The 16,415-nt window shown below is 57.7% G+C and overlaps 1 protein-coding gene across 1 annotated transcript in view; it reads right to left on the bottom strand.

The window, feature by feature from the left end:
- Positions 1-16,415, bottom strand: part of PHRF1 (PHD and ring finger domains 1) — a 28,632-nt gene that overhangs the window by 2,690 nt on the left and 9,527 nt on the right. Inside the window, exons 5-14 of the mRNA XM_044919366.1 lie at positions 15,013-15,096; positions 13,563-13,681; positions 9,755-9,852; positions 9,383-9,558; positions 8,557-8,686; positions 5,175-5,302; positions 3,919-4,100; positions 3,442-3,561; positions 2,803-2,957; positions 60-1,866 (exon numbers count right to left, since the gene is read on the bottom strand). Coding sequence (XP_044775301.1) covers positions 60-1,866; positions 2,803-2,957; positions 3,442-3,561; positions 3,919-4,100; positions 5,175-5,302; positions 8,557-8,686; positions 9,383-9,558; positions 9,755-9,852; positions 13,563-13,681; positions 15,013-15,096 — 2,999 coding nt within the window. The remainder of the gene's footprint in view (positions 1-59; positions 1,867-2,802; positions 2,958-3,441; positions 3,562-3,918; positions 4,101-5,174; positions 5,303-8,556; positions 8,687-9,382; positions 9,559-9,754; positions 9,853-13,562; positions 13,682-15,012; positions 15,097-16,415) is intronic.

Below are 16,415 nucleotides of genomic sequence, written 5' to 3'. Positions count from 1 at the left end.
GGCTCCTCTCCCGTGGGCTCCTCTCCCGTGGGCTCCTCTCCCGTGGGCTCCTCTCCCGCGGGCTCCTCTCCCGCGGGTGCCGGTGCCTCCGGGCTCTCTCCAGGCTGCTGGGGGGTGAGCACTCCCTCCCCCGAGACCTGGACCCTGACCGCCTCCGCTTCCTCCTCCTGCTCTCCCTGCGTTCGTGGGAGGAGCTGCTAGGGCTGCCTGAGCGGGACCTGGACCTCCGCCGGCCATGGCCCCAGGACTCCCTCTTCCTCCTCCTGCCCTCGTCCTTCGCTTTCTTCCGCTTGGCTCGCTCATGGCTGCTGGAGTGGTCGCTGGAAGACCTCCGGCCCCGGGACTTGGTCTGCTGCCTCTTGGGGTGGTCCTCACCCAGTGGTGGTGACACCGACGGTGAGCTCCTGTCCCCGGAGCGGGAACCTGAGCGGGAGCCCGAGCGGGTCCTCCTGTGCTCCCTGGCAGTGGCCCGCTTCCTCTTGGCTTTCTTCCTGCCACGGGAGCTGGATGTGGAGCGGGAGCAGGAAGGGGACCTCAGCTCCACGATCCTGTGGGTGGTCATCTGCGGTGCGTCCGGGCTGGGCGGGGACTCTGGCTCGGCTACAGTCACGCAGGTCACCGTCCGCTCCTCGGAGCCAAAGAAGGTACTGCAGGGCAGCTGGTCCTTGTCTTCCCACGGCTCCGGTGGGGATGGCCTCTGTGCCCGGGAGGCTGAGGCCTGGCCCTCGGCAGCCCCCTTGCCCAGCCCCTCGCACTCCAGGTCGGAGGCCCCCTCAGCAGCCCCCTCACTCCGGAGCTCGAGCCCGCTGGAGGAAGGCCCCCGAGGGGGCTCGGGCTCCGTTCTAAAGACAGTCTCCACTGTGTAGGAGGTGACACAGCGCACAGTCTGCAACGCTGGGGCCTTCGGGCTGTTGATGGAGATGGTGCGCGTGATCTCAGAGGGCAGGAGGCCAGAGCCCAGGTGCTCGGGGCTGCTGCCGGCAGAACTAGAGTCAGAGCCTGTGGGGTCAAAGGGGTCGTAGATCTCACTCTTGAGCTGTTTGGTCTTCCTGATGGAGAACAGGGGCGAGGGGTTCTCTTTCCTTTGCACCTTATTGTCGACAGGCCGGAACGTGTTACAAAAGCCAGGGTTGGAGAGTCTGCCGGAATGTGCCGTGTTCCCGGGAATATTGATCCTGAAGCTCTCAAAGGTCGAGCTGACACCCTTCCCCTTCGAGGGTCCCAGCGAGGCGGGGGACTGGGAGCCGCCCCCTGAGTGCGGGCCAGGCTCTTGTGGGCCCCTGCTGCTGGGCTCGCCCTCTGCTCGGGCACCATGGCCAGGCTGCCCGGGGCCCTCCCTGCCCGTGAGCCGGCTGATGCAGGAACTGGGGATCTCAACACGCTGCTCGCTGGGGGGAGCCACATCCGCCTGTCTGCCGCTGCTGTCCTCCCTTCTGACCTTTGGTATCCTCGGTAGCTCAGAGATGTCGGGCCTCCTGGGAACCGGCTTCAGGGCCTGGCCCAGCAGTGCGCCAGCAGGTGGCAAGTGAGAGCAGCTAGTGGAGGTCTTCAAGGACACAGAGTTGGGGGGCAGAATGTGCCGGGTGTCGCCATCACATCGGGGGTTGTCCCTTTGCTTTAAGCCAGGCCCACGCACACCTGACAGGTTCTGAGTCTGACCGGACGGAGGGGTCACCGACGAGTCCAGTCTCACAGTCGCCCCTGTCCTGAGTGCAGGGACACAGGAGGGCGCCGGCGTGCCAGGACAGCTCAGCCCCGCGCTCTGCAACCCGCTTCCTGACTGAGGCGCTACGGGCCCAGGGTGCTTCCCTCCTTGGGACGAGCCACCTGTGCTCTGGCCGGTGCTCCGTGGGAAGGAAACAGGTGCTGAAAGGCAAGAGGGTGAGCGGCCATCAGTCCCCGCCACCTCCTTTATGGAGCGCAGTCCGTTGTCTGGCCCAGATCACAATGGCTGTCTCCTAAAAGCTGTGCTTGTAAATGCTTATTCCCGGGATGCCTGGGGGGCTCAGCTGGTGAAGCGTCTGCCTTCGGCTCAGGTCACAATCTCAGGGTCCTGGGATTGAGCCCTGTGTCAGGCTGGGGAGCCTGCTTCTCCCTCTCCCTCTGCCCCTTACCCCCCGGTTCGTGTGCCTGCTCTCTCAAAAAAAATAAAATCTTAAAAAAAAAAAAAAGTAATAATAAATAAATAAATAAATAAATGCCTCCTCCCACTTGCTCCCTGAGCTAGACCTCTGTGCACCTGGGAGCCTGCGGGCAGCGCTCGGGGCTCACCTGCCACAGTGGGGACTTTCTCTTGTGTTTCACAGTTGTGCTCTATAGCCGTAGAAAGTGCCCCTGCCAGTTACAGATGCTTGTCACAAAGGGGCTGCCAGGAGGGGCAGAGTCTGCTCCATCCTCCACGGCTGGGCACCCCCCACCCCAAAAACCTGCCAGGGCCTGGATACATGGGAGAGGGCTCCACAGGGGCTGGTTCCATGGCTCTGTGAGCACATACACCAGCCACATTACGGCCTCTGAGGGTCTGTGGACTGGCCCAGAAACCCCATCATCACATAAACTACCAGCCTGTCAACTCTGCTCAGAAAGTCATGTAGAATTAACAGAGACGAACTGAGAAAATTGTGCCCTTTTACGTCTATTTTCAGCAGAGAATGCATTTTAGTTCCTCAAATGTCTCATCTACCGCTCGCTCAGAAACAAGGAGAACCAGTGGGTCACATGACCCCCTCAACTTCCCAGAGTGTCAAGGCAGAGAGGGCGTCCCCGTGGACACCGCTGGGCTTCATTCAGCGGCCGCCTCACCTGCCCTCTTGGCGCTGAGGGAGCCATCCCGGTGGATGATGATGTCCGCGCCATTCATCATCAGGAGGCTCTGGCCCGACAGGATGCTCCCCACCAGGTCTGGGACGGGGGCCTCGTCCACTTCTGGCTCAGGCGCTGTAGCAGGAACGCTCCTCCTGCAGGTACAGACCCACGGCTGCCTCCCCATGCCCAAGTCCCTCGAGCCAGGCAGGTGCCCCCCAGCCCCGGCACCCCCCGCCAGGTCCTGACTGCCATATGCAGAAGAGGCCACCTGCCGGGCCCCTGCATGCGGAGGGAATCAGATACACCCAGCAGCTCTGACAAAAGAAAAGCAGGCTGTTTGAGGTGAAATCATCTGATGCTTCTGACCCCAACTGCCACCAACAGGCAGCCTGTTTACTGGTTTCACTGAGGGGTGAAACAGAAGCAAACAATCCAGCCAGGGGGCAGCAGCTCTGTGGCAGAGGTGGCCCCAAGCACCCGTGGCTACTTGGCCTCAGCTCGCACCCAGGCAGACTGTGGCCTGCCACTCCAAGCTCGTGCCCTTGACTGCAGCACTTCCTCCCGGGGCAGGCAGAGCGCAAGGCCAATCTGTGGCCACCCCACCACCCCCGGACCACGGTCCCTGCCAGCACACACCTGGAGAGCCCCATGGCCACGGGCCTGGCCACAGGCCGGTGAGAACGCAGCGCTGACTGCGACAGAACCCTCCTCTTGGCACTCAAAGGGGAAGCAGGGTTTGCAGACTGCTCTTCACTGCTGGAGAGAGCACACAGGCCAAAGGAATGGTGACCCCACACTGGAGGCCCAGGGAGACCCCCAGCCCCTCCTCAACTGCACACGTGGCAGCCCTTGTGCCCCCAAACTGAACACGGGCCCCACGGAGTGGCTTCATGTTGGCAACTGCCCAAGCCTCTGAGTGGGCACAGGGCAGGTGGGGCAGATGTGCAAACTAGACCTTCCTCCACGTGAGCAGGTGAGGTTGTAGAGAGTTCTTTCTACACACACCACCTATGTGAATCTGAAAAGGAGTCAGGAATCCTCACCCTCATTGTGCAAATGCAAAATCCGAGGCCACTGCCCACAAAAAAAGGAGGGAGATCCCCCTGCAGTTACCTGTCAAAGGGGTCCAGCTCATAGGGGTCTCCGAAGAGCGACAGAGAGGCCACTCCGATGTCCGCACGCATCAGCCCCAGAGAGGGGTCTGCTGGCTTGTGCACAGATGGGATGCAGGCTCCGCGGGCCGGACCCCGGAGGCCCAGGGTCCGTGCGATGCGGGAGCGGGCTGTGGCTTCATTCTGAACCAAAGTCACAAAAGGAAAGGAATGACGAGCAAGCCGGGAGCTAAAGGCTCCAGAAACACCACACCGTAGGCTGAGGAAATGCTACACCGGAGCCGAAGGGCCTCCCGTGTATTAACGATAACACTCTAGAGGTTTTGCTTCAACAGAATCAATGAACACGTCCCAACGTCCCCACCTATGCACCACAAAACCACCTGCAGGACCTTGGCACACCTGCCACTGCAGGTGGTGTTTGATTCTGAACACAAAATCACGAGCAGCAGAGCGGGCCACCCAGGTGATGAGTGACCGGACACTGAGGAGGAGCGCGGAGGGGACTGGCAGCCCCACACGGGCAGGCGTGCCGCCGGTGCCCCCGGGTGGTCATCCCTCCAGGAATTCCACCTCAATGAACCAGCGGAGCGGCGGCTCCCGTACTCCATGTAAAACGGAGGCGTCGGTTTCCACAGGCGTACGCTCCAAGAATTTACACTGGTCAGGCAACGGCAACGACCTTGAGTATAAATTCACACAAAGATGCGGCAAACACCTGAACGACGGCCACAACCGAGCTCTTTGTGTTTCATGTATTAAGGTGCTTTCAATGTCCAGCCAGGAGCTGCCGTGAGGACGGTACTTCAGAGCAGGGACATGAGACACGGGCTGCACACACACGAGGGGCCCGCTCTGAAAGCCTGGTGGCGAGAGAGCTGGAGGCCGAGACCACTCCGGCTGAAAGCCCAGCCGCACGCCCCAGCCAGAATCCCTCTCTCCATTCCCCCACCCAGCTAACAATCTGCTTGCCTCCCGGACAAGCTGGTGGTCACGGCCCTGCTGCCTCCACACCCTCTGGCCTGCCCACCCCTGGGGTGCCAAGAGTCATACACAACCCCTCAGGACGCCCGGCTCTGAAGGGTCCTGGAAAATCTCTTGTCCCAGCCCCATCTTCAATGTGTCCTGTGGAAATGTTCATTTTTATCAGTGGACCTCTAAGTAAATACAGAAAAAGGAAGCTTTTCTGTGCATCCCACCACCTAGCTGCACAAGGGAACTGACCAGCGCAGTGGGAACACTACCCTCCAAGGCTACCTTTGACGTTTTCCCTTTTCTCTTCTTCACACGACCCTGGCGTTTCTTAGACCTCGTTCCGGAGCTCCTGCTCTTCACACACGACCTGGACTGTGTTTTCCTTCTTCCCGACACTTTCTTCCGTCTTCCTACAAAAAGCACATTAAGAGTCTATGCTTTCCTGTGGGCCCTGAGGCCCCCCACCCAGCCCCTGGGCGTCCCCACCTCAAGGATGTGCCGTACACAGCCAGGACCTGGCATATAGACAGCATGTGCACTGTACTGGGGTTTTTTTAATGGAGAAATAAGCCATAATTTAAAAAACAACGTTTACCCATGGAGGAGCGAGAGAGGGAAAGCAAGGCAGTGCAGAGCAATTTGCAAATCTGACTTTTATAACCAATAAACATTTCACATCATTATATAACAAAATGAAATAAAAAACCAACCAACCCTGGCGATCCAGAGTAAAAGGAAACAAATGGCCCCAGGTGTGTGCCCACCTGGTCGAACCACAGAGAACTCTCCCCACAGACTGGAAGACAGAGGACCTACCGCGCATCTCTAGGAACACGTCCTAAAGATTAAACCGCACAACACCAGGGTTCGGCCGTGGTCAGTCACCTCAGGGACACTACCATGGGCTCAAGGGCGACTCTCACTCCATGACGCTCCAGTACCCCCGGGAAACCGACAGGGGCTTCAGCCTGGACGGAGCGGATTCCATGGAGATGCAGCGATCGTGGAATGCCATTAACACATCACACATGTCTAAATCCGTGAGTCCCTAACGCTGCTGACAACCCTAACCGAGCTCTTTGCAAGGACGCTACCAGCAACTCGGTGCTTCCGAGAAACAAACCAAGGCCTGAATCTTCGTTGGCCAAACCCCCGCAGGACTGGGAGGCAGCCGGCGCAGGAGGAAAGCCTCTCCTTGCCTCCCTCAGTGAGATCACGGGGCTGAGCGAGGAGCATGAGCAGGGAGCCCAGCAGGCGCTGCCTGCTCCCAACACCAGGCAACTTGCAAACACAAATCCAAACAGACAAAAGTCCCAGGTGAAGGCGAGTGACTTTGCAGCTCCGAGGACGGCCCGCGGGCCACCAGACTGGGAGGGGCGCGGACGGCGACCTGGCTCCCTCCACCGTCCAGAGCACAAGGAGACGCTCACCAGACAGCCGCCAACGCCACATGGATCTTGTTTGGCTCCGGATTCAAACAAACTGGGTTTTAAAATTCTATCCCATTTATGACACAATTAGAACCTTCAACACTGACAGACTACTTCACGGTGTTAAGGAATCACTATTCACCCTCTCGGGTGTCACATAGACACCGCGCTTCAGCTGAAAGGAAAAAAGACTGTATCTTTCTGAAACACATTACAAAATACCTCCAAGTAAAATGATGATGACATGAAGGATGTGCTTCAAAATAATACGGGAGGGAGCAGGTAAAGGGGAAGGAGTGAAGCTGAGGCTGGGCGACAGGATGGCTGAGTGGGGGTTCACTATTCGTTTCTCCCTATGCCTCCAAAGGTTTGAGAGAAGCCTATAAAAATAAAAAATTCACTAGCAAAGCCGAAACAAAACAAAACAAAACACCAAAAAAGAACCCAATGCAAAAAAGAACTACCACGCAAAATGAAGCAAACAAGGCATAACCAAAGACAGAAGAACTATTCTCAGCCCGAGCACATGCCCGAGTAATGGGGGTGTGGCCTGCCGTTAGTGGGGTACGCGCTGGGGACAAAAGGAAAACCTTCCAGTCCTGCCTTGAACTACAGCGCTGGCAAGACCTAGAATGGTTATTCTGAGGCTGTTCTGTGGGATGGAAACGGGGTGAGCACTGACACGAGCTAGCACTGAAGTGTGGGATTCCTGACACGAGAAACGAGAGACGCGGATGGGAGACAAGTAAAACCTTATAACCTTCATAAGTTGAGTCAAGAAAGGGCGTGACCTTCGGATGGATTTCCCGGCTCTGTCCACTAGACAGGGACGGCCCACCCTCAGCAGAGAACATGCACAGAGCACGGGCCCACGCTGGGGAGGCACATGAATGCAGGATCCCCACTCCCGCACCCCCACAGCAACAGAGCTAGACAGCACCCGGGTCTCAGCCCAACGGTGGGGAACGCAGGGCACGGCAGGGATGTCGCACAGACCCCATGGTCATGGTGAGGACTAACACCGGCCAACCCCAGGGCTGGGAAGGACGCGCAGCACTCGGCTCTCATGCTGCTGATGCGGCTACAGACAGCCACGTAACCTTAACTGCATCTTGACCCAGGGAGCCCACGGTCTGGTCTTCTCCTTCCTCAGAGAAACCAAACACGTGCCTACGGCACACGGGTACAAGGCTACAAGGACATTCGGAACGTTCGCAGCATCTCTGTCTGCAACAGCCCTAAACCCAACACAAGCCAAGTGACCCCCCGCAGGAAACGGCGTCAACAAACTGCGGTATGTCTGTGCAACATCCATACTCCTCAACAATGAGCGGAAATTAATCAACCACTGACACACACAACCACCCAGACTCCGAAATCACCATGCTGAGTGACACACCAGCACACATCCAGGATCTCGTGAACGTCTTGTTATGTGAAGTCTGAAAACAGGCAAAACTAACATCTGGTGCGAAGAGGCCAGGGCTGCCCGGTGGGGGCTGGGGGCATCAGCTGGGAAGGGCAGGGCTAGGTGGGACAGGAGTCCTCGCTATCAACCCTGGATCAATAAAGTTGACGCTGCAAGACCTCAGATCGTGACCCACTGAATAAGCCACAGTGCTTTAAACAGATGACCGGGGGGGAGCTCTCCACTGGAGCCCACGCCCACTGAAGACGGAGCTCGAGCCTGATGCTGGAAGCCATCCCCATGCTCAGCGCCGAGGATGACGCGAGGGAGGAACCGGAACGTGTTGCCCCAAGGCTTCTCCCCGGGAGGGACCTACTGGCACCAGGCAAGGACCTGACTTACTAGGACCAAGTCACCAGAACCAACGCGGCAAAGGACAAGAATGAAGCACTCATTTCAACAGCTCCCACAGAGAAAAGCCCAGAACCAGGTCCTCCTGGTGTACTGCTGCATTTAGGGGCAAAAAGGCAGTTCTGCCACCCAGTCCTGCACAGTGCTTCCTAACCAAGGTCAGGGCGGCCGCGTTGCCCAGATGTGCGTGCAGGTCTGCAGTGGGTGTTCAGAAGGACAGAGCGGACCAAACCCGCCTGGCCTGGAGGGGCTTCTGTGCGGGATGTCTGTGACCTGAAAAAGCCAGCTTGCAGAACCTGACGTGGCTCTGGGGGTGAAGCTCCGGGGGGGGGGGGGGGGCGGCGAGCACGTGGCCTACTGCTTCTCAGGGACACACGCATGTGGCCACCAGCCGAGCCACCACACCTGGGCTTACCTGCTCTCCTCCTGCGCTTGGCGGGGGCTCGGGGCGCCACGGGGCGCTGGTACACAGCAGGGCTCAGGCCTGCAGCAACGGCCTCAATGGTCTCGTCCAGCAGAGAAGACATGAGGTACCGTGGGACATGCTACATGGCAAGGAGGGTGCCGTCAGCGGGGCAACCGCCCTCGGGCCTCTCACGCACCTCCCTGTGCCCTACAGAGGACTCTGGGCAGGACCCCAGTGGGGGTGGCACCACCTGGGAGCCCTGGAGGAGCCCCATGCCAGCCCCCACCAAGGGAACCACGGAAGCTGGATGCCCTCGGCCTGCCAGTACCAGGCCTAGCCGGTGTCCCCTTCTTGCTTCTGACAGACAAATGGCTGAGAGCTTCCTGCAGGCACTACAGGGTCTGGGAGGGCCTCCAAGAAGCAAGTTCAGGGTGAGAATGAAGGATGAGGGCGAGGCAGGCAGTGAGGCGTGAACGGCACAGCCAGGGCTGATGCAGTGAACTGTGCTCGTGCACAGCAGGGTCACCCAGCAAGGGCGGGGGCGGCACAGGCTGGGGACCAGGGAGAAAGGACACGGGGCACGAGGTGGACACAGGAGGAGGTGAGGAAGGACTGCAGGCATCTGTGATGGGGCCAGCCCCCACAAGGACCTCTGACCCCCTGCCCGTCAGCTTGCCGCTTTCCCTGGGTGAGCTGCCAGACTGCAAAGAGCCACCACTGCCCCTCCCAGGGCTGCCCGCGGCTGGTGTTGCCACAGGGTGGGCAGCACCCAGACGGGCTCAAGTGGGAGCAGCTCTGCAGCAGGACTGGCAGCCACAATGGCGCGCGCACCCACCTGGATCCTCCTGGCGGTGGAGATCCGATTCCGGTTCACAGTCGCTCGGACTCTCTCGCTCTGCCGTGTCCTAGCAATGGCGCGGGTCCTCCCTGAGTGGGGCCGAAGCCGGCTGGTGGTGGGCACCACATTAGCCAAGAGCAGGGAGACCTCCTCCTCGCTCACAAGCCCTGCATCTGGGAAGAAAGAAAATCCTGGACTGATGTGTACCCACCACGCCCTCAGCCTTGCAGGGGGCATCTCCCGGGGCCTGGGCTGCCCTGAATGCATGGACCGCCATACAGCTGCGCTGACAGAAAGCCCTACAAGTTCGCCCAGAAGACAAGAAGCCCCCCTGAGCGCTCCTGGCCTGGGAGGGAGGTGGTGCCTTACCAGCGGCAGGAGCAGCTCCAGGCGCCGCACATTCTGGACAGAACCACTCATCCACCGGCACCTCCCCGAGAGGAGGATCCAGACATTCCATGTGGTATCTGCAGGGGCAAGAGGGAGGCAGACAAGGGCTCCAGCAACCGAGTGAGCCACCGACTGTCGTGTGAACATGTCCCAAGACTGCAGCGCACCCTGCTCTAGACAACTGTGTCCCCCCAGTCCCTATGTTGAAGCTCTAATACCCAAAGTGACTGCATTTGGAGATGGGGGTCTCTGGGGCGGGGGGGGGGTGTGAGGATAACCGACATCATGAGGGTGGGGCCCTGACCCATGGACAGGGGTCCTTAGAAGAGGGAGGGACCCAGGGCTCCCTCTCCCCAGCAGAAAAAAGGCCACGAGCACACAGGAAGGCACTGCTGACAGCCTCAGCCTTGAACATCTCACCAGACCTGACCCTGCACACATGGCGCACGCCGGCCTGCTCAAGAGGTCCACGTGCATCAGACGGGAGACACTAGGCTCCTCATGTTCCTGCAGTCCTCCCCCCGGGGAATGCTGGGTAGCTCTGTCCTCCAAAGGGGGCCCAACGGTCCCTGAACCCTCCACGGGAGGCATACTGTGTGGAGGGACTGACTCAGGTGGCCACGTGACCCAGGTTGGCTCCATCCTATGAGGGACATGCGGCTGACTGTGGCATGTGTCTTGCATCTGCCAGCACCTGGAGGCTCATCTCTGGTTGGTTACGAGACCTCAGATTGCCCTTCCCCATCCCACTGTCACTTGGCAGCCCCAAGAGTTTCAAATGTTGGCACCTCACACTTCACAATCCAGTCTGAGGAGCTAATAGAGAAAGGTTTTGTTTGCTGAGAGTAGACGTAAATGTGGTCTAAACATGGCCTTCCAGTTGCTTCGACGCAGTCTTCAAGGAAAGCAGTTTGGGAAGAGTCACCTCGCTGCTGGCATGGGCTGCCCGAGCCAGCCTTCACCAAGCTTCATGCCAAGACCCCAGATAGCCCCGAGCCAGACAAAAACCCATGTGGACACCCTGCTAAATCCCTGAAGACCTGAGCCCAGATTCAGTGCAGCTTAACGACCACGTACTGCTCACAGCGCTGAAATTTGAGCATCTGGTGAGCCAGGACAGGTGGAAACCCTCGCCCCATGAACCCCTCACTGGAATGCAACCCAGCAAGCCCAGGCCAGCATCAAGTCCTGGGGAGTACCCCAACACCCCAAGTAGATCCCAGCCTCAAAAGATCCTTCCCTGCATGGTCTCAAGAATAGAAGCAATGATTTTGTAGCTTCTCACAAAGGATTTCAAGGATCCAACATGGTTCACTTGATGTTGTCCTCAGGCCAAGTTCCAGGGCCTTGAACAGAGGCCGCTGGTGTGTGTGACAGGTGTGGGGCCTGGGCAGCCTGGTCCAGCGCAGTCACTCCACGGGGAAGACTGGTTGTGGACTCACACGGAGGGAGGGTCACACAGTGGCCGCCAGGATGGGGGCACAGCTCCTGAGCTGAGGACAATGCTCTGCCCGGCAGCCACAGCCACGCTGAACTGACCTCCTGCCCGCATGGAAGCTGCAGCGACAGGACGCAGTGATGTCCTCCATGGCTTCCCCAGTGACTCAATACTACCTTCACATTAAACAGCAAGTTTCAGGAAATCAGATAATCTGTACCTTACTTCCTGTAACAGCCAAAAGATCTGTTACACACATTCGTGTATCTACAGCCTTGTGATTCCATTTCCAAAAGAGTAATGGAGTAATTTCAGACTTGATAGTTAAGATGAAAGACAGTGATAGGAAGATTCAGCAGATACCAGATATTAACAGTGTAAGGGTGCATGGTGGTTTAAAACCACTATATTGGGCGCCTGGGTGGCTCAGTTGGTTAAGCGACTGCCTTCGGCTCAGGTCATGATCCTGGAGTCCCGGGATCGAGTCCCGCATCGGGCTCCCTGCTCGGCGGGGAGTCTGCTTCTCCCTCTGACCCTCCCCCCTCTCATGCTCTCTCTCTCTATCTCATTCTCTCTCTCAGATAAATAAACAGAATCTTAAAAAAATAAAAAATAAATAAATAAAACCACTATATTTATCGGTCTTAATGTTTTAGACTCATCAGGATTTTTACATCCCTTAGTTGCTTTGTTATATGCTAAACAATTCAAGCACATAAAATCCCTAAAAGTCACTGTTTAGTTACAAGGATTAAAAACAGACCCTGGCGTAAAGAATTGAGCACCATGGGCCCAATTCAAAAGCTGCAGGAAAACAACAATGAGGCCTTGTAAGCGAACATTCCAACAGCCTCTCCTGGGCTCACCAGCCACCTTGGGGACCACCAGAAGGCACCCAAGCCTGGCATCCGGCTGGGGAGCCCTGGGCTGCAGAGGTGAGGCCAGTGACAAGGACCACAGTCCTCCCACAAGGCAGTCCTTCCCACCTCCAATGGCCTCTCCTGCAGCATCCAGCTGTTCCAGGCCCAGAGTGGCCATAACACGGAGGAAGGACTGGTTTTGTATGTGAGCTGAGCTCTGAGTGCTGAGCCGCCCACTCGGCCCCAGGGCCCCACGAGACCGTATTTCTTCAGCTTCCTGCTTGCACTCAGTCAAGTCAGTAAACTATGCACAGGGATGGCAAGAGCAGGGACTGGCCTCAAGGGTTTGCAGGACACCCAAGGCACCCCTCTCCTGTCCTCCAGACTCATAGCAACCAACGAGCAGGGGGCAGTCAGACATGGAAACTCCCGGGGCCCCCAGCGGAGCAGCCTGTTAGTGGAGCATTCAGATGGCACACAGGCAGGCAGCCACTCGCAAGAAGGGAAACTACACTGTGTGTGAGTCGAGAGGGTGGCGCCAGAGAGGGAGGGCCCTGGGAGGTGCCCTAGGAAGATAAATGCACAGCATGTGGCATTTGTCCGGGGAGCAAGCATGTGACCAACCAAGTTCCACGCAGGAGGCCCTGGGTAGGGAGGCCCTGGGCAGGGGTCAAAGCCTGGGCCAGTCTGCAACAGGAACAAACTCAAATGCTTCCAGGGCCAGCTCCGGGCCACCAGGGCTCGAGACTTCTTGCCTCCTGCTGTCAGCCCAACCCTCAAAAGGGCTACTTGTTGCCCAAGAGAAAGTTCCAGACCTGCCAGCCTCTTGGGATTCTCTCATTACCACCCGTGCCCTGAGAGGCTGCCACAACCCTCTCACCACAAGCTTACAGCAGAAAAATTCTGTGAGACATCCAGCGGCAGCCCCCTCGGGGGTCCCTGAGAAGAGGAGCCAGGATGGAAGGAGGCCAGGGAAAGGCTCCCAGGAGCCAGGACTTGCTGGACACAGGGATCACCTCACCTCCTAGAAGGCGGGGTCCCGCACGTGTCCTTTATCTGGGCCCCTGGACCTGCTGGCTGGCCCCACAGCCCCCACTTCTCGTGTTTCCCTCGGCCTTTCTCCGTCTCAATGCATTATGTGCATCTCTGTAAGTGGCCTCAGAATATGTGGGGGCGGGGAACAGGTAGAGAGTATAAAAGGCGGGGAATAAAAGAGCACGGGAGGCCTGCTGGCTACCAACCAGCGGCCTGGGGTTCAGGTGTTCTGAACACAGGGTGCTTGGCCTCAGTGACCACAGCAGCAAACAGCTGTGGGTGGGAAGCACAGAACAGCAACCCTGCGGACTTCCCTCTAACAGGTTCATTTAAAACCCCAGTCTCAGAGGCTGGGCTCAGCAGTTCCGAGGGACTTCCCACTCGTCAGGGACTCGGGACAGCAGAAGCGGCTCATCTGCTTCCGGAGCTGCCTCGAGAAGGGCCCCAGGCTCACCCAGCATCACAGCCATCACAGAGGAGCAGACGGTCCTCCCGGTCACTCCTGCCGCACACCTCACAAAAGGTTGGGTCTTCCTCCTCATGCTCTCCGGCTCTGGCGTTCTCCACTGGAATCTGAAAGCAGGAAAGCCCTACTGGTCACACGGCAGGAGCCCGAACCGCAGAGCCAACAACCGTGCCGGCGCGGAGCACACCAAGCGGCTCCCGCCGCGGGAAGGCCCGAGAGCAGAGGGAGCCGGCGGGACAAGCCCGGACCCCGGCGCTGGGAACGTGAGGAGGGGAGCAGGACAAAAGCAGCAGGCCTTTCTTGAGCACTGTCGTTCCACTCAGCAAAGGCAGGGAGCCCCGGAGGCCACGTGCACAGGGACAGTCACAGCTGCACAGGGGGCAGGCCCTCCACGCAGGCGCAGGGGCGTGCCCCTCTACGCTGCCGTTACCCCAGCCTGGTGCGCAAGCTCTGTGGATACACTCCCCTCAAACGGTTGCCACCTCCGTCCCCCGCCCGTCTCCCCACACCGTGGGGCACAGCCTTGCTCCTCTCCTCCGTCTGTGTCAGCACCCGCTCAGCCTTTTCTCCAGAGCCAGGTGGGAGACTCAGGGTCCTCCCCAGCCTCCTGCACCGTGGCTCTCTCCCCGATCTTCTCCAGCTGAGCTCGCCTGTGTGCCACTTGGACCTCTCTACACACGTCCACACACTGCCCTGGCGGAGATACTCCAGGTAAACGAAGGCTGCCTATGTGACATGGGGACTGCTTCCAGGGACGGAGAGCAGAGCTTCTGGGACAGGGGAGAGGGGCCTGAACTGGCAAAACCACAGCTGCTGCCTGCAGCACAAACCTGAGCCTACAGGGGGCCTAAGTCCCCGTGCACCTACGGCTCTGTGACCTTTGTAAAGAAACCAGCAGGTCTACAGCTACAAGACCCATGTCTAAGGTGTGTCTGCGAGTCTCTGGGATGCTCCTCCTCAACAACAGAAGACTCGTACAGGCCCTCCGAGCCTCTACAAAGCAGACAAGCAAAAGCAAGCACCTAAGAGCAGAGGAGAACTTCTTAGCCCTCCTTGTGCGTGACCCCTGCCCAGCACCATCGGGGGTGTGGTCTCCCCCTTGGCTGTTGTGGCGGAGGAGAGAAGCTGTGAGATGTAGAAAAGGCACGTGGGAGTGGGGAGGAGGAAGTCTGAGAAACTGCCACCATCCGCCCACTCTCCTCTCCCACCTGCCCTCCCACCCAGAACTCGTGGACCAGGCAGCACCTCCATCGACCGGCTTCACCCCTTCATGCTGCAGATGACATTTTAGTGGATTTCTAAAAAGCACTTAACTAATATTTGCTCACTTCAGGAAAACAAATCAATTCCTCAAAGCTCATTCTCCCATTAGACAGGGACCAACGTAATAAGGCATTGGCGGGGAAGAGGGGTTCTCAACCACAGCATCTACACTTACCTTCTTCAGGATTTTACCACCAAACCGGGCTCGGATACAAATACATTTAAATATAGTTCGATCAACTGGACAGGAATTGGCATTCTGTAAGAAACAGAAATTGTATCAGGATCCCATAGGATCGTTTTCACCATTAATACCATACTCAAAATAAAGAATTCCTGCAGAAGTAAAAAATTCATCGTATGCTATCATCGACTCTTTACTGAACACACCCTCCAATTTGAGAGGTACAGGGGCTCCCATCCTCCCTGGTCTTTGGTCTGGCCTTCCGGCACCTGCGATGCTGTCTCATGGTGGAACCACACTCCCAACTGCTCCCGTGTGGAGTTAAGAGTCCTTCTCTGTCCTGACAGGCGCCCTGCATTTTCTTCAGAAGGCTCCAGAGACCTGCTTGCTAGCTTCCCAACTTCAGTCCAGGTGGCGCCGTGTGTGCATTGCGAGCTGGACCCTCTTTCTCTCTGTCTCTCACACTCACATTTCTTTACAAAGAGCACCACTCTCCCTCGTGCGAGGCCTGCCCTTTAGGTCCCCACCACGCTCCTGGGGCCTGGTCTCCGTTCCTGGAGCAATTCTGGTGTAGTCACAATAGTTTTACACATCTTAATATCCAATAGGGGACTTCCCCCTTTCTCAAAAGGACTGGCAATTCTTGGTATTTTCTTTTCCTCCTCTATGAATTTCCCAACACCTCTAGGGCTCTGGATGCTCCAGTCAGGACGGGGAGGAACTGGTATCACCACGGCCATCTCTCTGAGCACCTCCCCTCCAGAAAGTGCTCTTTCTTCATTCAGTCTCAACTGTTTTAGAAAAGCTTTCTGAAGGTCTCTCATGTCTTTTTATGACTTACTTCTGAGTATAACTTTTCATCTTTGTTAATCCTGTGCCCGGCAATCTTGCTGAGCTTCGCATTCCAGTAATTCATTTGTAAGACATCTATGTTGACAAACTTATCATTTGCAAAGAATACCTTTCCCTACGTGACCCTTCTACCTTTGTTTTCTCCTTCCACTAATCCAGTATGATACTGGCTAGAAGACAAGCAACCAGCACCCTGTCACATTCCTCAACTTACAAGGCTTTGCTTGCCCCCAAAATCTACACCTTAATCTAACCTGTGCCACGGAGCAGGGGCAAGTAGTGGCGGGGCAGGGAAGCCCTCAAAGGACAGCACAGCGAGGCAGACGTGCAGCCGCGAGGGCGGCATGAACGCGGCCGAGGTCCAAACAAACTCCCGAGCTCTCTGGGAAAACGGGGAGCAGGGCTGGGGCTATGGGGCTACGGAGCTACTGTTAACCTCGCCGGGGGAGGTGGCGGCATGGAGGTCTGCTACCTCACACAGTGTCCATGTTGGTGAAGCTCCAGGCTGGGCAGAGGAGAGCAGACTTAAGGTGCCTGAAGAC

Source organism: Neomonachus schauinslandi, chromosome 11 (genome assembly GCF_002201575.2).
Source record: "Neomonachus schauinslandi chromosome 11, ASM220157v2, whole genome shotgun sequence".
NCBI lineage: Eukaryota > Metazoa > Chordata > Mammalia > Carnivora > Phocidae > Neomonachus > Neomonachus schauinslandi.
This window is presented reverse-complemented; position numbering and strand designations above follow the sequence as displayed.